The 24848-nt window shown below is 41.8% G+C and overlaps 2 protein-coding genes across 10 annotated transcripts in view; one reads left to right on the forward strand and one right to left on the reverse strand.

The window, feature by feature from the left end:
• WHAMM (WASP homolog associated with actin, golgi membranes and microtubules) overlaps window positions 1-24848 on the reverse strand; it is a 25909-nt gene continuing 1061 nt past the window's right edge. Inside the window, exons 1-12 of one of the 8 annotated variants that reach the window (XM_085515435.1) lie at window positions 21900-22064; window positions 21552-21758; window positions 19682-19830; window positions 10327-10500; window positions 8870-9020; window positions 8201-8370; window positions 7181-7346; window positions 6036-6223; window positions 4693-4779; window positions 4513-4608; window positions 3680-4151; window positions 1-1282 (exon numbers count right to left, since the gene is read on the reverse strand). In XM_085515435.1, the coding sequence (XP_085371561.1) occupies window positions 996-1282; window positions 3680-4151; window positions 4513-4608; window positions 4693-4779; window positions 6036-6223; window positions 7181-7346; window positions 8201-8370; window positions 8870-9020; window positions 10327-10500; window positions 19682-19714 (1824 nt within the window). In that variant the 5' untranslated portion in view covers window positions 19715-19830; window positions 21552-21758; window positions 21900-22064 and the 3' untranslated portion in view covers window positions 1-995. Of the gene's footprint in view, window positions 1575-3679; window positions 4152-4512; window positions 4609-4692; window positions 4780-5170; window positions 5248-6035; window positions 6224-7180; window positions 7347-8200; window positions 8371-8869; window positions 9021-10326; window positions 10501-11387; window positions 11529-12731; window positions 13388-19681; window positions 19831-21551; window positions 21759-21899; window positions 22065-24848 lie in introns of those variants that run through there. The other 7 variants (XM_085515434.1, XM_085515432.1, XM_085515433.1 and 4 more) reach the window with 7 other exon arrangements.
• The window catches only part of FSD2 (fibronectin type III and SPRY domain containing 2), a 16814-nt gene continuing 7166 nt past the window's right edge, over window positions 15201-24848 (forward strand). The window contains exons 1-9 of one of the 2 annotated variants that reach the window (XM_015872913.3): window positions 15201-15320; window positions 17248-18026; window positions 18107-18202; window positions 19184-19417; window positions 20255-20277; window positions 21156-21277; window positions 22342-22497; window positions 23529-23663; window positions 24009-24162. In XM_015872913.3, coding sequence (XP_015728399.2) covers window positions 17289-18026; window positions 18107-18202; window positions 19184-19417; window positions 20255-20277; window positions 21156-21277; window positions 22342-22497; window positions 23529-23663; window positions 24009-24162 — 1658 coding nt within the window. In that variant the 5' untranslated portion in view covers window positions 15201-15320; window positions 17248-17288. Of the gene's footprint in view, window positions 15321-15492; window positions 15616-17247; window positions 18027-18106; window positions 18203-19183; window positions 19418-20254; window positions 20278-21155; window positions 21278-22341; window positions 22498-23528; window positions 23664-24008; window positions 24163-24848 lie in introns of those variants that run through there. The other variant, XM_015872912.3, reaches the window with a different exon arrangement.

Here is a 24848-nt window from a genome sequence, read left to right on the forward strand (position 1 = left end):
TTACGCTGTCTGGATCTATTTTTATTAATGGTCAGTGTAAATTCCAGAAGAAATGTTGAATCATTTTTGTCACCATCTACCCAAAGTAGAAACAGTCTTTAAATATAATGTAGTTGAGTTTTTAAGGCACAATGCAAGTATAGCTACAGTACATCAGATAACTAATTAAACTCATGGAAGGAGCTATAAACACATACTGATGTTGTCATTGGAGAAATGCAGCTCTGTTGTACAGGGCTATATTCCAGACAATATCAATACAATATTTTGGCTTTCTTCTCTGCCAGGGCTTCAGTAGAACTGTAGATGTAGGAGAAACACCTTCTAGTCTAGAACCGCTCCAAGCTTCCAGCTAAAAAGTAAACTTTTCAGTAATTACCACAGCAGTGATTATCACAAACTCAGTAGCAATCTTTTCCAATCAGCGTTGCTGGACTCTTTCATACATGCATACCTTACAACATAATGGTAAGAGGAGTATCCAGTGCAGTTATCTGAGAGCAGACTGTAATCAGACAAGCAAAATGCCTGAGAAATTTCTAGACAACAGAAGTAAGAAGCTGAGGTACCAAATTATGCCAAGTTTGCTGGACTGCCTTTATCACCACATGATAAAATAGATTTTCATTTCATTTTTCATTCCCAGAAAGCTTTTGTGATAACGTTGCTGAGGAGAAACAACCTAAATATAATGTATGTTTCAATCCACTATATCCAGTATTTTAGCTATCTCCAGATGGGGTGAAAGCTACATAGCATTGAAACAGAAATATCTGTTAAAGTCATACTCCAACATACATTTGCATTTCATGCAAAAATAAGAACCTGCGGCTCCTGTAGAAAATCAACAGGACCCTTTATCTCTATAAAGATTTGTGCACTTTAAGAACACACACACAGTCTCGCTGTTCTTTCATTCTGAAAGGCACTCCTTCATGATGTGCAAAAATGAGAGCAATACTGTTCCAGTCAGTAAGTCTGTTACTCTAAATTGGTTAGCTGTCCCATTCTCCGTTATTCTGATCATTATTTTCCTCTTCTTCAGAATCGGCAGACACTTTCTTAATTCTCTGGATGGCTGCTTTAATGCTTCTTTCTAGCTCATTAGTAGATTCTTTACTGGCGTCTTTCTCAGTATCTCTATTCACTTTTCTTAGTTTAACTCCTTGCCTTATGGCAGAGAGGATGTTGTCTTTCACAGAGGCATATGGATTTGGCTGTTCCACTTTGCGAAGGTGAACTTCACCGCGTTTTAGAGAAGCCAGCACCTCATCCATCGTGCCTGCAACAGATAAGTCTAGTGTTAACAGCAGGAAGGCAAGCACAGTTACAAGTACAGAATCCTACCTGTGTGTTCAGGGTTCTTCCTTTCATCTTCACTAGAGACAGAACGAAGAATAGTCCCTTATGGCACAGACTCATAACAGCTTCTGCAGTGCCGTGCTCCAGCACTGAGTTAAACCTTTGTATCTTGAATTGAGAAACCAACACCTCTTTAACATTATACAAGGTTGAACACTAACAAAGAAATTACACACAAAGGAGAATGTTTTTTTTCTTTATAACTTCATGGCCTTTCAAAAAAAAAAAAAAAAAAAAAAAAAAAGAAAAGAAATTACTGAACCAAGAAATCTCTTGTATTCCATATTAGAAACAATCAACCACTCCTGGCTTGCTCAGATGCCTGCTGAGACCGTCAATTGCATTTTTGCTCAGCCAAGAGAAAAATGAAAAGATTTGAGTAGAAGGGTTTGAAACTACACTACTGAAGTCAGTGGGAGCCAGATCACAGCCCAAGCAGGCAAGCAGACAGCTCTTTTCTGTGTCGACTTAAAATATCTATCTATCTATCTATCTATCTATCTATCTATCTATCTATCTATCTATCTATCTATCTATCTATCTATCTATCTGTCTATCTGTCTATCTATCTGTCTGTCTATCTATCTGTCTGTCTATCTATCTGTCTGTCTATCTATCTGTCTGTCTATCTATCTGTCTGTCTATCTATCTATATCCTATATTACAACATGATTTCAATCTCAGGCTATGTTTCTGAACTTCAGACCGTAAAGAACACCCCAGTGAGGGGGCTTCTGCTGGCTCTGTCAATACACGCTGCAATTTGTGTTGTTGTCCTCTTGTTGGATTCTTAGACTGTCAGATGGGAAAGGCTGTTTCCCTGGACAGCAGTCCAGTCCTACAGCCACACAGACCACCCACACCTCACAACTGCAAGGATTTTTGTCACACACAGTGCACAGTGTTAGCTGATTGAGCACTAAAAATGCAACATTCTGCTGAATCCTGTGGTACCTTCAGAGACTGATAGAGATGCTAGAAAAGGATTAAGCAGAGACCCACAAAGTTGTCCTGCAACACCTCTTAGTAAGCAAGCCACTAGTGATGCTGTTCCAGCAGCAATCTGAATACTCTGGTGTACAACTCGTGTTGCTTATCAAAACCTTTTGTGAGTATCTGTGGCAGAGTAATCCCACAGCCCTCTTAGACTGAAGTCAGCACACTAATGCACTGGATGCACAGTAGTTTGTCACCCTAGCCCAACTGTGTTCAGCCTTCCAACTGCTCATACTTCCTCACACCTTGGAAGAATTCAAAATGCTCAGCTTTCTCAGAGTTTCTGCCTGTGGTTTGCCTCTTAACTGAGAGGATACAAATCCTGCTTAAATGGACTGTGAATAAACTGAAAAGGAATGCTCTGTTTTTAAAGACCTGCTTCAGTCTTCAGAGCTCTACTGTGACAACAACAAAAAATTTCTGCCTACCAACTTAGTTCAATCTGTCTGGCTCAGTCCAAACACTTGCTTTAGAGACAAAAATAAGTCTGTTAGCAGGATGTAACCAGTGCAGTCTAGAGGGGCTGCTGAGCTCTGTTCTCATTCAAATGACTGTGCTCCACTTGCAAAGTTCAGCCTTCAATTTCACCTGCATGATCTTGCTAACAAAGCTGAGGGGGTAACAGAGAAGTATTTTTGCCCTAGGAATGCAAATATGCCAAAGCTACCCATCTGCCTTTCAAATCCTGGTGGAATTCTGCATGAATTCTCTCAAGAATCCTTTATTTAGAAACCAAGCAAATTGTAAACAGACACAGGCTGTGCATACATTAGAAATGCAAGCAGCCCAGCTGCTAGCTCTGTACATACATCATAAGCATTGAAGTGTAGCCTTTGTACAACCACATATGTACCTACAGTGGTCTTTTGACTGGATAGATTATTTACCCTCATCAAAATGAGTCATTCTGTACAACTGTTGCAAAATCATGGAAAAAATAAGTCTGGTAATAAAGGTTGCTTACCTCCAACATGAACAACATGAATAAATTCCCTCTACCTGGAATTTCTGACACCTTTCTACCTCTTACACCAGCAGGATCTTCAACAAATGCAGATGTTTTAAAATATCAACATGAATATTCAACTAGACAGCACTGCCCCAGAAACACAAGTCTGGAAGTCAGAATCCTGTAGAGCATATCAAACTGGATCAACCAACCATGCTTACTCATTTAGAATCCTGAGTTATGGTGCTACTGCGTGCCAATGACTTTAAATTTCTAAGAACTTCTTTCTCTTGAGAAAGACTGCATGCTATTACTGCCTAGAACCAGAGGGAGAACTGAATAATACCAGAAAGTCAATGTGAGCCTACTTACCTATGCAATTATTTATAGACCTCCTGGCTGAATCATCCTGTTTGTTTGGTGCAGGGCTTTCTGAAAAGTCATCAGATCTAAGGGAAAGTGGCTTGTCCTCTATTGTTGGTCTTGTCTTTAAATGCAGAGGTAAGGGAGGGGGTAATGGTGGAGCAGGTGGAGGAGGTAGAGGTGGTGGGGGTGGTGGTGGAGGTAAGGATAGAGAGATCAGTTCCTCACTGTGATTTTGTTGCTTCGAATCACCAGCAGTAATAAAACTTTGGGCAGGGATATCTGCTGGGTTATCCTGCTGTGAAGTTTCTGATACTTGTGCTTCTACTAGCAGCAAGCTCTTCGGCTGCTCTGGTGCTGGTCTTGCTCTTGATGGGGGAGGAGGTTGCCCTACTGCAGCCTTCTGAGTGATGTTTCTTGGCAGTCTGGGACTGAGAGGCTCTGGATGAGATGTTTTCAGCACAACGTGAGCTGGACACTTCTGAAAAACAAATTGTAAGCAGAAGGTCACATCTCCATGGGACTAACCAAACCAACATCCCCAAAGAGGTTTAAAAACAGAAGAACACAAGCCTGTACCACTCACCCACTTAAGGTAAAAATTCAACACCAAACATATTTAAAGGAATGTAAAGGTGTTTTTTTCAAAGCCATTTCCTCTTCTATTATTTGCAGCAGGATCTCACCTGGAAACTATTTCTTTAGCAGGCTGAATTCCGTTTACTCAATTACACACAATCCTATTTATGTTACCCAAATGGTGGTCTCAGATTTAGACTATGCTCAAGATATCCGATGTTATGTTTTGGTATCATAAAGGATAAATGTAACACACTACTTACCTCCCTGAATGTCTTCAGCCTCTCCAGCGTTTTCTGACGTTCCTGGCTTATCCAAGCTTTTTTCTTTTTCTCTTCCTCTTTTTGCTTGTCTCTTTTCTGCATTAAAACATAAGTGAGTGAGCATTTGTGTGTGAAAACAAGCAGCTGCCTAATTCTTCAAAGCTGCTGTTCAGTACTCACTATCTGTATGCTGTGATGCTGTTGGAAACGCTTTTTCAACTCTTCTGCTTGTTGGAGTCTCTGCCGATGGCTTGCTTCACACTGATCCTGGTAGAACAACAAAATTCATATGATCCTTGGCTAGTTCACATTCACTGTGTGCCATTAACTCCCCGTGCACAAGTTACTAACAACAACCAGTGCCAAGTGCATGGCTGTGCCATGAATGATGGCTAAGCTCAACAGGTGGCAAAATGAGAGACACTGTGAAGGTGAGATCTGTGGAATTCCTTCAAGACTAAAGCCAATTTGATTTGTTTTTATCCTAACTAATGATAGTTATTCACGCTACAGAGGGAGTATAACCCAGATCTGAAATCTGTCTTATGTTTAAAATAAAAAGAAAAAGAAAAAAAGAAAAAAAAGAGAGAGAAAAAGATATGGAGAAAACAAGAAAAAGGCAGCAACAAGCTCTGAAGAAATTTTACTCAAGTCTCACCTTCAGGCAAGCTGCAGGCTTCAGTGTTTTCTCTAGGAGTCATTATTTGCCACTCTATGGGGGGAAAGCCCACATGTCTGTGCAATCAAATCAGTGTAACCAGTAGACAGCAATTAAGTGAATGAAAATGAAAGCAAAGAAAGTGTCTGCAGAGGAAGCTGTTGCAAGCAAGAGACAACAATCATCCACATAACATTCTAAGTATCATTCCCACTCTGTCCAGCCTAGCTAGGAGTAGGAAGCCAAACAGACTTGAGCTTGAGCTCTGCCCTCTACTTCGGTGAAACTGTGCAAGTGTAAAATAAGCCCAGCTCACTAGGAAGGTTCACAAGAGTCAGCTGTGTTCTCACTTGTCTTCCTAGTGTTCTGCTTCAGATGATATAACAAAGGAAAAAACTGCATCTTGCACAGAACTGAGAGGCTGGAGAGAGTATTGCAGTAGTTAAATTTCCCCTCCCTCCAAAGGTATCACTGCGTGGCTTGCTCTGTCACTGCAGCTTCCTTCATAGCAGGCCAGGTTTTCTCCTGTGCTGCAGCTGCTTTGTGAAAGACTGCATGGACAAAGCTTCAGCTGGCCACAGCAGGGCTCTGTATGAAGTTTAGCGGACAGAAAAACACCTCCCAAGTCATTCATGTAAGTCTGTGCTCTCAATACATTTGAGAGGCACTCATACCACACAGCAGAGCATAAAGATGGCTTAAAACCACATTGCCCCTCTTCCTGTTTTAGGGGCCTTGGCACAGAATCACACAACATCTTCTCCACTCCACCCAAACCTTCCCTATTTGTTTCCTGTCGATCCCTCATGAGTCAACACTCATGACACTGGCTACAGAAACTGCACATCTCCAGGACTGCATTTACTTTTTTGTTCCTGAGGTAGGCTCTCCTCGCACAGACAGTCCCACGCTTTGTCTCCAACTGCTTAGTCTTCTGCCTCAGCACCGTCATTTCTGACAAGTTAGCGTAATGGTGTTCCATTGTCTGTTCAATGACCTTGAGCTCCTCTGGATTTTCACATGTATCATAGTAAACAACTTCATCCTGTTTCTCTAAAAAGGCATTTGGTATTTTTTTTAAAAACCCAAAAATTGCCACGGTTATTTAAACATTTAAACAACTAATGACATCTTAAAAGCCACTGAGGGCAGTGAGTTAGTTATTAGAAAGTGTAAAGCTCCAGAGCCAAGCTTGGACCTTTCAAGCTTTACGCAAACATGTCATGCTACTCACAGGAGTGTTTTACAGGATCAGATTTATGCTGTTAACATTTGCTGTTATTCAGCTTCCTCTCTCAAATGTCTCTTTGTGCTTTAACTCCTACCTTCACCAACTGGAGTGTTCCTGGAATACTGAAGGCTGTTCTGAATGAGTAACTTACTTTATTATTTACCAGCTACTTAGTTACTTAGTTAAGCAACAAGCAGGAGCAATGTTTACTCCACAGGGTACACAGTAACAGAGAACTCACCAAGGACAAGTAAACATAAAGATACCTAACTTGGTATCTTACATTATGAACAAACTTTCAAACTGAAATATAAGGAGCACTCAAGTAGCGTCTAGATTTAATTACTTCTTTTTGTCATTACAGGATGTATTTTGCAATTTCTATATGTAAAATTACAACAAACTTGTGATTAATTTCAGGACATATTTCAATAGGTCACAGTATCATAGATCCTATACATAGATCCTGTAGTTATGCAAGCAGTAAGTATTTGCCATGCAAGTCATTCCACATACCAAACTAGGGCACACATTTGTCATATCTGATGTCAAAATGAACTACCAGCACATATATATTCTTTTAAATACTTGTGTTGTATCAAACTACTGTCAAAGACATAATATCAGATAGTGCCAAAACACCAGTGCTTCCCAGATTGCTTTCTATTAGCAAGACCTCAATAGCAAAAATCCTCTATTTTTTAAATATTATTATTTTAAATACAAAGAACACCACTCTTGCATCTTAGATATATGCTTAATTATTTCTTTTTTCTTACCTTTAATCTGTCTCCTCAAAGTGTCCAACTGTACAATAAGCAGCATTTCTTCATGTTTCAATATATCGAGCTGTACATTATATAATTCCAATTGGGTTTCATAATAATATATTTCTAGCTCCTCTGCTACAGTCACATTCTCTTCTTGTTCACTGAGGTTCTCCATCTGTACAGCCCAAAGCAGAAAATAAAAAGCATTGATAACCAAATATACACACAGGAAACAAGCATGCAAGCATACTTCAGCCTATAAGTTGCCCAGATACCTGCAGAATCTGACCTATCTGGCAGCTGCTAAAGTGCTCTGGTATGGAAATGACAGAATACTAGAAAAGGTTGGAGCAGAATTCCAAGGAGGCAGCAGCCTCGTTAGTCTAAAGATGTAGTTTTACCATAAGTCTACTAGGAAAGACTTCATCATGATCTGCACAAATAACAATACTACTCTTGGAAAATGAAAGTCAGATACACCCAGCAGCAGTAAAACAACATGAAGCAGAGTAGGTCAGAATATTAAAATTAATATTCTGGTTCTGTAGTGTCCACTGAACATAATTTCTGCTCCTTGTCTGCCTAAAATCAATAATTTTAAAGGTCAACACCAAAAATGCTAACGAGATACTTGATACTTACATGGGTATTTATCTTAACCCTTTCTAAGTGTCTCCATGCAGGAGCAATTTCAAGAATCAGAAACCAGCTTTTTCTCATAACTTAAAACCACACTGAAAACCATCCAGTTCAAGCTCTGTGTTTGTTAAATTAAAAACTGATTTATCTTCCCCAAACTGTGAAGAAACACCAGGTTGTTTTGTCATCACTTTTAGTGTTTAAAAACATTTAGGTCAGCTCTGCAACCCTGTAAAATACATAGCACTGAGTGTAGGTGCTTTGCTGAAGGAGGTCTTCTCAAGTTTTTCATAAACAAAGAGATTGAAATTCCCCCTGTGACGCCCTCGGTAGGTTTTGATCAGCTTTCCACAAAACACTGACAGCAAAGGAGGCGTTGCAGAGTCTTACATTTTTCTGAATAGAAGCTCTCTTGTGTTTCAGGCATAATTCTCTTGCCCTCAGGTGCTGAAGGGTCTCTTTAGCCAACATACATTTCAGGTTTTCTAGTCGTGGCAAAGCTGAAGCCCAGGTGGCTTTACCAAATCTTTCCTGGTCTTGTTCCATCTGCTTGTGCATTGCTGTAGACACAAATATTGCAATAAGAGATTAAAAATGGAGAAAAAAATAATCTGAGTGTATTTATACAACAACTGCAGTAGTAAAAATACTGATGCTATCAAACAATGTCCAAAGCTTTTTTTAAAATTAAAGAAGATTGAATTTACTATTTCATACTAAGTAAAATACTTTATTGACATGTCTTAACAATTACACAGTGATCTGCACATTTAACATGCTGAAATTGTACACGCTTGCACACCAAGGACTGAAAGCATTCATGCTTTCTCTTCAGAGGTTTGTAGCCACAAGTATTAGGCCTTAACAATATTTGGGTGCGAGCAAAATATAAGCTGTAAATCAAATTGGTTTAAAGATGTAAATCTTAGGTGAATAAAACGTTTCTTGAGCTTACCTAACCTTGGAGTTTGAAGAGAGAGCAACAAAGGTACTAAAAATAGCTTTCAATATCCTAAATCAAGTATTTAGGAAGCCTTTTGTGAAAACCATTCTGATTACCTGACAGAGCCTTCACAGTTTCCTTGAAGTACTTCACAGTTATATCCTGAATAGAGCACACAGCAGTCTCCGCTCGCTTAGTCCATTCTTCAGCATCTTTTTGCAGAGCTGCTACTCTTTTAGGTCCCAGATTATCATACTGTAAAGATTTCTGCAAAGACATTAAAAAAATTCAGTTATCAGCTGGCTGCAAAAGTGGTATATCTTGCACTGAACTATACTGACAGACATTCCTAGCAAGGCACAGCACGTGGCAAGCATGGACTTCTCTCCTCCTACAAAACAAACCACACCTCACACCTGTGCATGACCACTCCTCATTCTGAGCTAACTCAGAATCTTTGTACCTAAATCATGACCTTGAAGCATTCACTTTGGATCAGTTTATTTCTTAAAATGCTTTTAAAAACTAAGATCTTAAAAATAATGACTAATTGAAGTGGTTTTGTTGCTAAAAGTGACACAGATACACTCTTCTATATATTTTTCCCTCATGTGTTGACAGCACAACACCATGTCAGGTTCTCCAGCTCAGCAGTTCTTTCACATAGGAACAGGGATATAGGGAAGAAACATAAGAGAACATTTTCAAGTCCACAGGGAATACACATGTACAGGACTAGTATTCACTTATATAAGCGTATTCATTAATATAAGCATCCAGATTTCAAATGAGCCTGCACATCATTCTGAATTATATAGTAGCAAGCTTTGGGCTTCATTCTCTCCAATTTTCATTTTAATTTTTAAGTACAGCATATTTTACCTTCACAGTTTAGGCTTATAGTTCCTAAAAAACCTTCCTTAACCTAAACTTCGTATGGTTCAGATCCTTTCTGGTACACTAACAGCTAACTCTAATTTGACAGATCAAATAGTGGATGGCTCACTTCCCCAGGGATGTCATAACTTTCACTGTGTGCTTCCAGTTTAAGATGCACGCAAAAGGAAATGAAAAAAAAAAGACTCAACTGAGCTTGTACCCCTAACAGGATTAGCACCAATACATGCCTGTTTTCTTGGTCAGGTCTTCTCTACTTTTTCTTTTACTTCCAGAGCTGAACTGATGTACTGCATCAGCACTGGGTAGAATGGCATTGTCATCATCACAAACCGATCCCACTGAAGGTGACATGATGAAAGCTACTTAGATCTCTGCAAACACAGCTCACTGGAAAGTGAAGTGGACAGGTAGAGCTCAGGCATGTTTTCCTATTAAGCCCTCAAAATGGAGGGAAGGGGGACACTGGTGCAGTACAGCTGCATTTTCATGCAAACCAGTGCCACAGACTGAGATCCTTTCAGAGCAGTTCTGCCCCAGGTCTACATTTCTCAGTCATATTTGATGGCTTCACAGGAGGAAAAAAGCAAAAGCAGGCTAAGGCAAAACTAGAGAGTAAGAAGCAATGCCTCACTGTCATTATGTAACCCGTAAACTTCATAAAGACAGAACCTACCAGGATTTCCAGTTTGCACAGTGTTGCCAGTTCCCGCATGTCTCGGAAGGGCTGCAGCAAGTACTGGTAGAACTGTGTTGCCATGGTAATCAAATCCTGATAAGCTTCATCTTCTTCCTCATAAACCTTCATCAAAGCCACCATTGTGTCAGCATTTTTATGCAGCTGAAGAACCTAGCGGGATAAAAGGTAAATCAGGCTTGGCTGCTTTGTGTATTGGCTGCTGATGGGCTGTGGTGGAAGGCACCTGCCATTTATCACCAGGTGAAATAGGCACAGCTTCCCAGCACCCCAGGCAGCCAGCAGCCACCCCAGCATGAAATACTATTAACACCACACTAACGGGCACTGATTGCTCTGTATTGCATTAGGAGACTGCAAGGAGTCTTGCCCAGGCCATCATCATGCCTAGGGCCTCCTACAGCAGAAATCCCAGCGGTCGTGTATAGGTGACTCAAACAGGACTGGTAAAGGAGAATTCTGCATACTAAAAGGACAAGGAAGGTATTCTTAAACTCTTGCATCTCGTCCACAATTACAATATACCCATTAATAAGAAATGAGTGTCTGGACCCCAAATTTCTGACTTGAGGATTAGACTTAAAAATAAGAATTCTACTCCTGATATAGCCTGCAGTTAAATCACATTGCCATTCACACAATTTCTAACAGCTTACTCAGATCACAGTCCTAGTGGCAGAAGATTTTATAACCTGTCATTCATGCAGTGAGCTACTCTCTTCCTGACACATTAGTCTTCCTTTGATGTCTTTAGTTGTTCCTCTAGCAAAAAAAAAAACAAAGCAGGAAACTTCCCTTAATTGCTTTTGTTTACTGGCTAAAATCAAAACTTCAAAGATTTTTCTTTGACAGCAACTACCAGGCACCACAGAGCACGGTGCACTGCAGGACACAGCAAGGCAGCTGAGGGCCACAGATCTCCCTGGAAAGACACTGCTTGGTCTGTGGCTCTTTGAGGGAATGAACAAAGTGAGAAAACACATCTAGAAATGCTGGCTTGGTTATGTTGCAACTGAGAAGCATTGGAATTAAATCATCACCCGTCCTCCTGCCAGCTGAGTCCAACAGCAGGAGCAAAGGTCCCAGCAGTGGAGGAATCTCCTCAGGGAAGCTCTGTGGCAGGAGAACAGCAGGACAGAACTGCAGCATTTCTGATAACCCCTGGAGATCTGAAGCTCCACCTGCAGCAGTATAACAGTATAAAAGACTTTCCCCTCTTTCTCTTCAGAGAAACAATAGTTCACTTCTTAATGAGAAAAATCATTTATCAGAATTCTCTTTTTGCAGAGGGATTTTTTGCTTTTGGTTGGGTTTCTTGCCTGTTTGGCTTTGTCTGGATAAAATCCTTGCTTTTACACAATCCGCTCTTCTTTTCATGGAACTGCTCTATCATTACTGTGTCCAAGTGCACTCTCTGGTTGTGTTGGCAGTGCTGCCCTTGGGTTTTTGATCTCCCGTACAGCACTCGCTGCCTTTGAGCAAGCAAACAAACACCATTTATATGGCACCACTCTCATACTACGCTCAGAAGTTCTGAATTCTTCCATCCTGGCCCAGAGGATGAAATACTTGAGAAAGATGAAGATTGAGAAGGGGAAGGGCAATGCTCTGATACTTAGGGCCAGCTTAGAGCCTGTAGATAGAAGTTTTATTTCCAGCTTTGCTCTGTAAATCTAATGTAACTTTGGTCTAGATTGCAATGGAATGAGTTTATGTCCCTGCCAGGCCTTCATGTGCAACAACACTTTATGTTTAGACTCACCTAAAACACAGTTAGAAAAAAGCGCTGAGTTACACTCAGCCACCAAACCCTAAAGCACACATTCCTGAGCTGCTACAGCGTATTTCTCACCGGCCCACAAACTGTTACAGCCCTTCTGTCACGAGAACTGTAACTCTATGTAACACTGTATGAGGATACATTGTAAACTACAGCTTCCTCTCTAAAGAGCGTCTTTCTGTCACAGTACCGGCGCCGCTCACAGAATCACAGAATGACCCGGGTTGGAAGGGACCTCAAGGATCATGTAGTTTCAACCCCCTGCCTGGCAGGGCCACCAAACATACACCTTTACTAGATCAGGTTGCCCAGGGCCCCGTCCAACCTGGCCTTGAACACCTCCAAGGATGGGGCATCCACAACCTCCCTGTGCAGCCTGTTCCAGGACCTAACCACTCTCCTAGTGAAGAACTTCCCCCTAACATCCAACCTAAATCTTCCCTCTTTTAACTTAAAACCATTTCCCCTAGTCCTGCTATTATCAGCCCTTTCGAAGAGTTTACTCCCCTCCTGGGAGTAAGTTCCCTTCAGCTATTGAAAGGCTGCTTTCAGGGCCGACCCCCGGCAGCAAAGCCCGTTCCCAGCCCCTCCCCAGGGCCCGTACCCGCCGCAGGGCGTCCTTAGCCCGGGCCAGGTGCCCTCTCAGGGCCGTCCCTCGGAACTCGTGCAGGCTCTCGAAGTACTCGTCGTCACGGCGGCTGTCGGCGGCGAACAGGACGTCCAGCAGCACGCGGCCGCCGCACAGCTCCAGCGCCCAGCCCAGGTAGCGCTCCAGCTGCCGGCACAGCTCCGACACCTCGGCCTCATCGGGCGCCGCGCCGCCGGGGAACAGCACGGCCCAGAGCCCGCCCGAGGAGCCGGGCAGAGCGGGCGGTAGAGCGGGCAGTGCGGGCTCCAGGCGGGGGCAGACGGCCGCCAGCTGCCGGTGGACGCCGAGCAGGGCCGGCGTCGAGAAGAGGCCCGCCCAGCTCTGCGGGGTTCGCTCCGCAGTCTCGGCCCGGCAGTGGCAGGTGACGGCGAAGGCGCCTTCGACCTCGTTCCATCCCACCAGGAAGCGGAGGCGCGGCGGCGGCTGTGGCTCGGTGAAGGCGGTGTCCCGTACGGCCACCCACCCCTCCAGGCTGTCGGGCTGCGGCTCCATGATGGCGGCGAAGCGAAACAAAACGAAACTAAACTCGTCCGCCTTAAGGGAGCAGCGGGCAGAGGGGCCTGGGTGGGATCCATTGGCTGGAGCCGATCGGGGGCGGGACCGAAGCGAAAAGGGGCGGGGGGAGCGGAACCACGCGCTGCGGTACGGAAATAAACAACCGGTCCTCAAAAACAGGAGAGCAAAATGAGGCAGCTTCCATAGGGTACTGCTTTGGGGGCATCTAGTGCTTGCCCTGTCAATATCCCAGTCCTTTCTTGGCTGTTGAATGACTTCAGGAGGAGGGCGGCACACAGTCCCACACCCAGTCCAACCATAACCCCTTCCCCTCCTATGCCCCTCAGTGCCATATCCACCCTGCTCTCGGACACCTCCATGGACAGCGACTCTTCCCTGGGCAGCCTGTGCCAATGCCTCACCACTCCCTCCAAGAAGAAATATTCCCTAATATCCAACCTGAATGCATGTGTTGGCCTTTTCCAATGAGCCCCTATGAAAGGACCTGCAGGCCTCGCAATAGAGTGGGAAGTGACACAGCTTTTTGTACAGCACGTATCTCTCATCGAGGCTGAATTTAATTTACGGTAAACAAAACATTGTGTTCTGGTCTTTGGAAGTAAAGCTGACACTACTAATTTTTCAATAGATGAAAGCCTGTGAGATATTGTAGATTAACAACAAAGAGGCATAAATGAGCTCCCATCTGAAAAATTAATAACATCCGTCTGACAGCATCAGTGTTAACATTCCTGCAATGGCTGCATCATTTACATGGAAACATTTCTGCTCTGATCTCGCAGATGATAGAGACGCTATCAGCAGTAATGAGATTATGACTACATGGGTAATTAACTTGTAACTCCTCGCTGAAACAGCCAGCAGTTGTACTGCTAAAAATGTGAGGAAATGACACCAAGTGTGATTGGAATGGAGGAAAAAGCAGAGCTCTGTCAAGATGCAATAGACATTTCCCATCTTACTGAGCTCGAGAAGTATACACTGCAGTGTCCTCAAGCACACTTAAACATCTCCTGCCAGCAAGGTCAGCTCACTAGCAAGTTTACAAACAGAACATTATGTATTCTGGACAACTAAAAGTTTTGTGGGCTTGAGCAGTTACATAGAGCTGAAGTAATCACTGTGATCACAATGTTCAGCAGTAATATGTGCCTATGTTTTTTATCAGGTGATCCATTGCTAAACACAGACCGAAGGGTTATGTTTCTGTGAAATCCCTCCCCTGGCCTGGCCATTAGCCACTTGCTTCACTATAAATAGCTTTCCAAAGTCCCAGCATACATACAGAGTGGGGATGGTGTACATATACAAGTGCACATCATGCATTTCTTCCCCCTAAATTCTGTTGTTTTTTAGATATTTTCCTAGACGTCTTTTCTAGAACCTGATCTTGATTCCAACTCAGATCACTAGCAGCAATTTCTAGTAATTTGATAGTCAGGTTTTGCCATAAAACTTTTGCAAAGAACAGCATAGGCATTTCAGTTTAACTGTCCTGCTGTCTGCATGTGTATATCCATTTGAGTTTGTTCGTGAAGAATGCACATTTTGTGCATGCAACACAAGATAACGCACCTGCAACTACACCCTTGGAAATCATGTCTAGAGTCTATTACTGCACTCTGCTGGGTTTGTTAATATCAGCTCAGAAACTGAGTGTGTGCTCTGGCTTTAGAGAGGGGTCGGTATAAATGTTCCAAGTACTCTGTCTCAGGAATCACACAGAACCATCAGAGCCTTTTCTCGGTGGATGGTGTTCGTCCTGGTGACACTCAAGCAGTGTGCAGCTCAAGGACAGCTGGGGCACATCTATATTTGTGCCATTGCTCATTGCTGGTGTGTCCCTATCTGAGGAAAGAGGCAGTCTAGAGTTACTGCAATAAGTCTTCCGACTGCAGACGTAGGAAAGTGGCAGGGAATTGCTTTTTTGTGAATTAATTTTTACTATGGGAAATAAATGTGAAGTTTGATATCATCTGAGCTATCAGAAGAATTTATGACGTCTTAAGATAGAAGGCAAGTTTTTAGGTAGTAACATTCTTTGCTGTATTTTTTTCATTATTGGTGGTTATGGACTTAAACATTCTTCACTGTAATTGTATCTGCGTCTGTAAACTGAGCAAACGTATCATCTGAAAACCTTATTTAGGCAGCAGGGTTCCAGACACGCTTAATTATGCTCATTTTAATTTATATAATTTAATTTTCTTTTGGTAGGAAAAATACTTGTTCACTTTTTTAGTTAGTTGTAGCTTGCAAAGCAAGGCTTATTGTTACAATTATGGGGAAAAAAGTCTTTGTGGGAGCCAGACAACATTTGCTGGTACGTTTCAAGTCCTTTACTCTGTTCCATATGTTAGAATTTGCATGATCTATTTTATCAGCTCTAGCATAAATAGTAGTATTTCTGCATAACTTCTGTGGGGTTTGTTTTTGCCGTGGTAAGAAATCACTAGCTCTAGAATCTACATTCATTTCTGCAGTGCCAGAAGAGAACAGTGAACTTCTGTGTGTAATTTCTTAGAGATCCAGGGGGCTGGATTGCTTTCAGTCATTGGTATCCAACTGGAGAGTGGGAAATTTCTTAGCATTTTTCACCAGTTCAATAAGTTTCTAATAAATCACTGAATTTGTTGGCATTGATAGCTAAGTAATCCTCAGGAATATTAGTAAAATACTGATGAAACAAAGTTGAGGTGATAGCAAGTACTTGTAACTATGAAGACTATAAAAAGTAGTTTGAAAGCAAAGCTTATGTGAAAGCTTCTGCAGAAGCTCCTAAAATCCTGAGTGATGAGTGACTGAACTTTTAGCTTTTTGGAGAATTTTTTGTTTGTTTGTTTCTGGGAGAAAATGGTTTCCAAGGTTTTGCCTGTTTCACTGAATTAGGACTAGATGTAACTATAGATTCATTTAACTTTGGCTGAAATATCCCTATGAACTCTGCTAGCTGTCATAGTCAATTGCTAGAAAAACAGAACTGTTTTTCAGTTCTGCAGCCATGATTTTGCTGAGTGGTGGAGGGCTGGGGGGATGTAGCAGCTCTGACAGAGCACCTGGTGGTCTCCCTGTACCAGCATTATTTCATTTGTTGTTATTAATAGTGGGATATTGAGAAGGAGTGGGCCTGGGGAGTCAGCATAAAGATTGCTTTAATGTTGTCCCACGTGCATCTGCTTTATCATACAGCTTTGCATTCCACATCCATATGCTTTTTTCACACCTCCCACATTGCAAGCTTCAGATCAGATCAGGCTTCTCTCAGTTCAAGGGTCTGCCTTGCTTCCTGGAGACTGTGATTTATCATGGGGATCATCTTTTTCTGCAAACTTCATATGTTAAAAAATGTATTTTCACAACACCTGAGAATCCCCAAAGGACAGAATTTATCCCTGTTCTATGGAAAGGACCTGAGAACGGGAGTGAGAATAAATCTAAAAGGAACATCAAGTTTCAACTTCAAGAAAGACAACCTGAAAAATCTAGAACAGGAGTTTTCAGGTCATTAGCTAATGTTTTATGGGGCATCAGGAGTCACAACAAGGCATCCTACAAGATACCTTAATGACAGTTCAGAAGCAGCGCTTGATGGCAGCTAAAGGGTGAACAGACCTCAGATCAGTCTATCTCCATTTGTACAGAACACCATTAAATGCACTCAAAGCACATCCCAATGTAATGCTGAAGATGGGACTACCCCACAGTTTGGAATTTAGATGTCAGGTCACAGACAAGCCACTCAGAAAATACAAGATACACACTAAAGACAGCTCTCTTTGCACAGGGGAGAGAAAAGCCAAGCATCCCATTAGGGAATGAAGCTTTAGCCTTTCCCATGCTTAACCCTAGGCCCAGAGCTGTCCTCAGCCAATCCTATTCCTTTCTACATTTTTAAGAAAGAACATGTCACGCTTGATTCTAAGCACATAGCTGGGATTCTTCTTTTCTTTTACAGGACTGAGACTTATCATCTCAAAAGCCTCACAGAGGATACCAATGTCATCCAGATCTGTCAGTGCAAGAGAGTATGAAAATAGTGACCAATTTCTTGGTCATTCAGCTTCTCCACCAGTCCCAAACTCTAGTGAAACTGAAGGCTTGATATTTTATCACATGGATCTTTACGGATCAGATGAGAGGTTTGATATCTTTCCTGAAGAGCCATCTGGTCAAGGAAGCAGATTTCAGGGAAATACCAGAAAAGAATCTTCACTGAGTAGTGAAAAATGTCAGAACTCACAAGAAGCTGGATATGACCTGGAAAAGGAGGTTGCAGAGCTGGCCAAGATGTATGGGCTTGATGAGGACAGAGAAAAAGAGCTTGAGCTTCTTGGAGGACATCTGGAGACAGCAGGCAGCAAATGGCTCCCTGCTCACACACAAAGATCAGGATTGCAGGACTCTGTATATAATGGATCAAAAAGCAGCTCTCCTATGAAAGGTCAAAGTCAAAGCACAAAGCACCAGGAACTTCCTGATGAGGTTTCTCAAGATGAAGATCAGAACAAAGCCAGAGCAGCGGATGAAGCTGATAGCAACACATGGTTCAGAGAGGGGCTTAGCAGCAGTGGCATGTCGGATGAGCGGAGCAGCCAGGCTGTCAGCGAGGAGGAAGAAATGGCAGATGTTTTTTGCTGCACTTGCAAGATACCGATTCGAGCATTTGACAAACTGTTTGGTGAGCACAAGGATCATGAAGTGGCTCAATTATCCAGTGCTGTGGAAAGTGAAAAGGTAAGAATAGAGCAAGTTCACTGTGGTGCCTCTAAAGAGTGTCTGGACATACTGAGATTCATACTGAGTTTTTCTGGTAGGAGGAGATTCATAAAAACATGTGCAAATTGGAAGAGCAGATTGCTCAGGTGGAAAACTTTGCCAGTCACTTGGAAGAGATCTTCATTACTGTAGAGGTAAGGCATTTCTCCTTCAGTTAACACTTTGGTACTGGGATTGGAACTGTTTTGACAGTCACAGCATATTGTTGTTAATGGCGTAAGTAATTACAGTAACAGAGCAAAGAGTTATCTTGGGGTTTGCCTGGACTGAGGTACTCAGGAAAATTCATCCCAATCATTTAATATATATATATATTTAGATGGGCTAGTAAAAACACATTAAACCACTTGCCTTCAGAAATAAAGCCTTTCCCACTCAACTTAACTTGATTTTAAGTGGCTAAGGACTCTGATCTAACAAATCCATCCACAGTGTACCATTTGTACATACACTGTTCCATTTACAGAGACATTGGGCCAGTTGCATCAAGATGTACCACTTCAGCATTTGAGCTCCTGCACGGCTGATGTCAACTTGGCTCTGGGGAAGGGGGCCCAGCTGTCTTCAAGTTAGATGACAGTAGTAACTCAAAGCACCTACTGTGTTTTCTCTGCTGCATGTAGCACTAAAGAACATTGGTGCCTGATCAGTGGGCAGCTGCTGGCAATAGAGCCTTGTTGCCTCCTTAAATCTTCCTTCCTAATGCTTTCTCCAGCAGTGAGTGAGGATACCAGCATTAACTGCTCAGGTCCCCCAGAGCAAATCCAGGGATCCAACTGGGTTGCCATGGTTTCTCTAGTGAAAGGGTATGCTTGGCTGTGTAGGCAGAAATACCTGGGAGACTATAGCTAGGATATCTCCCAAACAGTGTTTCCTGGATTTAGGTTGGAGACAGTTCTGATGCTCTTGATGTCTGGAACCAACTCTGACGTTCTCTTTTGCCTTAGTGAGGGTGAATGATTAGCAAAAATGTAAATCAGTCAAGTAACATCTTCTGTTTACTGGCATTGCATCCCTGGCAAGGATAATTTAAGGCAGGCCCAAGAAAGACTTCTCTTTGGCTGAGTTACGGTTCAGGTCTGACATCAAACAACAAAACCCCAAATGCCTTGCAGGAGAATTTTGGGAGGCAGGAGCAGAACTTCGAGGTTCATTACAACGATGCAGTGCAAGTGCTTGCTCAGAAATATGAAGAACAGCTGGAAGCACTGGGGGAAGAGAAGAGGCAGAAGCTGGAAGCACTGTATGAGCAGCTGGTCAGTTGTGGGGAACATCTTGACACTTGCAAGGAGCTGATGGACACAACCCACAAGCTTTACCAAGAAAATGACAAAGTCACTTTTATGAAGGTAAAGAGCTTTGACTGGCAAGACCTCTTCTAAATGCTTTTTGCTGCTTGTAGGTAGTTTCCAGCTGGGAAATCCTCAAGCAACCTAACTGCTAGAGAGAATTTGGGGTGCCTGGTCAATCTGCTGTTGCTGCTCCAGGTGTTTGGCATGGTGGCATTTGGATCCAAAATACAGTTGCAGGGGCAGATGTCTGTCACTTGGTTGCTCAACAATTTACGAGTCTTGGAAGGGTTTAGAGAGAAGATACCTATCTAGAAAGCTTACCTCAGGAAACTGTAAATGCTTACTGGTGCTCATTGACTTGTTCAGGTTCAGCTTCCTCGCTGTACACAAGGCAGACAGGCTGATGCATCCATTTTGGACTGCAGATTAGTGCTTGCCCTGGGTCTCATGCACTGTTACCAGTATGGCTCCTGTGTGAATACATTATGGTAGAGTCACAGAGTTATCCAGATCAATCTATCTCTGCGACAGGGGGCAGCAGGCCTGTGGGCCCCCCGGCCCCCAAAAGTGGGAAGGGTAAAAGGGAAAGGGGTAAGGAGATGGGAGCTGGGCTCAAGGAAACAAACAGAGCAGCAGCAACAATCTAAGGATGAAAACTTATTTTACTAACTATGATACTGGAATGCAAGATAACACAATATAATACAATCTAATTGAAACTGAGGCTAATAAATCAAGTAAAATGAGAGAGAGAGGTTTCTGAAGACCGAGAAGCCTACTTTGAAATTGAAGGCACCATGAGTCAACAGCACGATGTAGTCTACTTTGTTCTTATGCAGAAAATGTATCTTTTCTGTCTTTAACACAAACTCTTTTTTTTTTTTTTTTCTACAGGAAGCAGTGACCATGGTTGACAGGTAGTATCACAGTCTGGGATTTTGTGTCACATTTCTTCCTACTAACTGGATCTATTTTTGGAGACAAAATGCATGTTCTAGACTCCATTAGGGCATACGTACTTCACCTGAGCTAGTAGAGCCATTGAAACCTTTGTTTTTCTTGTTCAAAATGCAGCAAGATAAGTTGCTCTAAGAAGTTCAACATTCAAAACTAGTGTTGAGCTAATTTCAAAAAACCTAAAAGGAGAGGTAGAACATGAATAAATCTCTGTTTTCAGTTTAGTCACAAGGAATAGATTTCAGTGACTGAGAAACAGGATTTCTAAAGATCTTGAAAGAAAGGCTCTGGATACAAATCTACCTAAAACTAGATTAGCAACAAGCCTATTTATACATTAACATAGTGGGGCAGGAAGTCAAGACAGATCATGAAAGCTGTTACAGCAGCATGAAGAAATCTTAAGGAATGCTAAATCATTTTGGAAAAAAAGAAGTCTGTCATCCATGATGAAGACACACAGAAAAGATACTCTTCTGTTTCAAATTTACACCACCTACAACTGTAAAGTCTGGAATTAGTAGGAGAGTCGTGAATTCTAAATAATAGGATGAAAGTTGTGGAGCTAATGGCACTGAGAGCTGCTAGGGGAAATCTCACTCAGAAGCAGGGTGCATTTGCATTTGGCATTTTGGAGCAATGATCTGATGTATGGCCACACATATCCAAGCAAAGAGCATGGGGGGGGGCTGAGTTTTGTGCAACTATGGAAACACTGGTCTAAGGAAATAGCTGTTATTTTAGAGTTTGCTGTTTTCCTCTTGACAACAGATTAACACAGAATGGTATCTCCAATACTGTGACACTTCCAATTAGATGGCTTTTATTCTTACTGTAGATTGGAAGAATTCTTAAAGAAAGAAGTGAATCTGAAGCTTTCAACATGTCCAGATTTTGAAGAGCGTGCCATAGATTTCTCAGAAGTTGAACAACTAATGAACTCCATTAACACTATTCCAGGTATTCTTCCTATCTGATCATAGTTTTAGACCTATTTACATTTAATTAAGTATGTGCATCAAACAGAAGCTCATTGCTTATTTTAAAAGAAAACTGCAAATGCAGAGTTACCTTCTCTCTGGATTACCTCCTAGATATTTTTTGTTTCCTTGTTCAGAGATTCAGGAAGATATTACTGGATTTTATTTTTTCATTTGTTTTCAGTATAAAATTACCAGAAATTTCAAGTTTGGTTTTCCTTGCTTTTTGCTGGGTGATTTCCTAGAAGACTCACCAAGTCTTTCCCCTTCTGTTCAAGGATCAGACATGCTGAGTTTGGTGATAATCCATCTTTCCTTGTAATTGCTTGAACAAAGTAGAGGGGGGCACCGGCTGTATTAAACAACCTGATAAGCTTTCATATGACTGTAGCTTGCTCCTCTTCTACTTGGCAGATATTTTCTGTCACGCACAGAAATCAGAGCAAAACCCAAACAAATTCCTAATGATTTTTAAAAAAAGGGAAATTTGAGAGAGTAAACCATTTCTGGCACATTGCAAATACTGTCAGAGAACACATTTTGTTCTGCACATACACTGGTGTTTTGTTGTTGTTTTCTTTTTACAATAAAGTAGTACTCACCATGAGTTTGTTTGTGCTGCTGACCCTGAGTTGGATCACTTTTCCTTCATCTTTCCTCCACTGGATCCTCAGCAGCAGAGCTAGCCCTCAGTGGCGCTGTGCCCATTGGAATATCACTCCTGCAGGTCTATACCAGTTGGCTGGAGAAAAAGCAGCTTTCAGAGGCTGGGGAGAGAATGTTCATAGAGGAGTGGGTTGAGGTTTATGTTATTTTGTTGTTTTGATTTTAAGCAAGACTTAAGTCCATACACCAGAGGCTTGATGGTCATCTCCAAATATTTAACGGATCAGCTCCTAACTTTTCTCAGTGAGAGAGGAATATGACTTTATTCAGAGCCCAGACTTTGTGTTTATTCTTTTGTGGGAGGAGAAATGTTTGCCAGTGAATAACAGAATGTGCTTCTTATGCTTTCAAAAAATGACACATTTTTCCCTTCTGCAGCTCCTTGTGCCCCTGTGATCAACCCCCAGGCTCCCAATGCAGCAACTGGCAACTCACTGAGAGTTTGCTGGGGCCTCTTCTCAGATGACACTGTGGAGTGCTACCAGCTATGCTATAAACCAGTGAGCAATGAGAGGCACAGTGATGAACAAGCAGGTAAAGGAAACTGAGAAACAAGAGGACACCTCATTCCCTGCTGACAAAACAACTGGTTCCAAAGTGCTCCTGGATTTTGCTGTGGCAACCAGTGCACCTTCTAAAGCTACTCTCCCTGCTACCAACATATGTGCCAGCACAGCTCTAGCTTCTGGCTTTGTCACTTTTCCGCTGCCAGGTCTGCCATGATGCCAGCTGCAGCAGAACCCACCACAGAAGCAAAGACAGGACCAGGGGAGCAGCTGGGATAAAAGGAATGGGCAGGGGGCAGAGGATAGAGCCAAGTCTCAACAAAAGCATTTCCTTTTGGGGGGCAGGAACTGCGTTTAAACACACATGCATCACATCAACTGCAAAGCACTGTATTTTTAGAAAGCAAATCATCATATTATCAGCATGCCTGCTTAAACCCCCACAGTCATTTTGCAGTTTATCTCAAAGCTAATAATAGGTTGTAACTCCTCATCACCCACATACACTAAACAGAACCGTTGGACTGTCCAACAATCTCCTGGATTTATGATAAAACAGCATTTGCTAGTAATAATGTTACAAAACCTTTTACTGAAAACACCCAGAACTTCTCCAGACGGAGAACTCCATAGAGTGCCAAACAGGCAGCTCAAAAAGAAAAGCAGAACCTGTCCAAATTTCATAAAGCAAAGAATGAGAAATGAGTAGTGAAATTGGTTCAGCTAGAAGGAGCTGACCAGATGGCATCCCCAGTGTGGGAATGTGCAGGAATATTTTTCAAAAGACAATGACAGGTGGGTGATTTTCCTTTTTTTTTTTTTTTTTTTTTTTTTTTTTTTTTTTTTGAGTGATTTTCTCCTACAGAGACTGAAGCATTATCTGATTTCTGCCTTCTAAGATGAAGGCATGGTGAAGCAGCCTAATCAAAGGGTAGGGAGAATAGGAGCTCCTGAACTCAGCAAACAAAATAAGCTACAACTGCATTATTTTAGAGGGCTTTGGGGGAGGGTTTGTAACTGTGTAAAAGCATTGTAAATGCTTTGTTGTTTCCATTTCAGAGCATATGCTAAAAGTCAAAGAAACATACTGCACCATTTCTAATCTGCTGCCGAATACACAATATGAGTTTTGGGTCACTGCTTTAAATGCTTCAGGCATCAGTCCACCAAGTGAAAGAGCTGTTTATGTAACAGGTAAACATACTTTGTTCACGTGACTGTGTGGTTTTCATAGTGGAATTCACAGTAGCCTCTGGATTTTATGTTAGTAATGTTTTCAGGGTGCTTTGTTTCCTATGGTTCAAATTTTCTGACTACAGGGGAGTTTCTTACTTTTATTTGGAGAGCCAACTAATTCTTCTCTGGCTAATTATTCTAAAAATATTGTAGTCCAAATGAAGTGTTTGAATAGTACTATTGATCATCATGCCTGCTGTTTACTGTCCTCTGGGGAGGTGGATTTCTTTGACTATATATTGCTCTATTTATAAATATCTAGAAGCAATTGTTAAATTGGTCTTTTCTCACCCTTTTTTTTAGCTCCTTCACCACCAATCATTAAGAGTAAAAAGATACGAAGCTGTGAAAATGCAGCACTTGTGTGCTGGGAATCTAGAGACATAAATCCTGTTGATTCCTACACGGTCGAATTGTCCAAGCTGACAGATGAAGAAAATGGTGACATTATTACTGAGTGAGTCTATGTTCTACCAAGTCCACAAATTTAGTGATGAAACCACTTCAAGTCAACGTGGCTTCAGGTAGCACTAAGAAAGGATCCACGGCCCTTTAGTCAAAAGCCAAAATCAGTTCATTTAGAAAAGTGCAAGTCTAAGGCTGTGCAGAACAACTTCTGAGGAAGAAAGGACAATATTGGGCTGAAGAAATGAATTTCATGATAAGCATTTTAGTAGCCAATGACTGGGTTTTCTTGGGTTAGGGAGCAGAAAAACTCAGATGTAATTAGGAACTAGCCTTGACATTACCAGTAACAAGTAACATCAGGCACATCCTTAACCCAGCCAAAATGGAGAAGTACATAAAATCTAACCACAAAAATCCAGTCCTGCTACAGTGACAATCAGAGACCATCTCCCTCCCTGAAAATCAAGCTGGATTTGGCTTAAAATCCATCAGATTTTAAGAACAAATGAAAATTAAATGAAATCAAAATAATTGGATGCATTTTTAAGTAATAGTTATGTGAATATTTCATAACAAATGATTTAAAACAATTTCACTTCTGCGTTTGTACACTATTCATAAACATCCTGTGGCATTTTTTCACTTCTAATCTCTGCTGGAGACAGTTTGAGGACATTCCCCATTTCCCAGCTGCAAAAATATCTTTCTATATGAAGTCTGAAATCTAAAAATCCA

Source organism: Coturnix japonica, chromosome 14 (genome assembly GCF_054131305.1).
Source record: "Coturnix japonica strain WE chromosome 14, WE-NBRP24, whole genome shotgun sequence".
Lineage (NCBI taxonomy): Eukaryota > Metazoa > Chordata > Aves > Galliformes > Phasianidae > Coturnix > Coturnix japonica.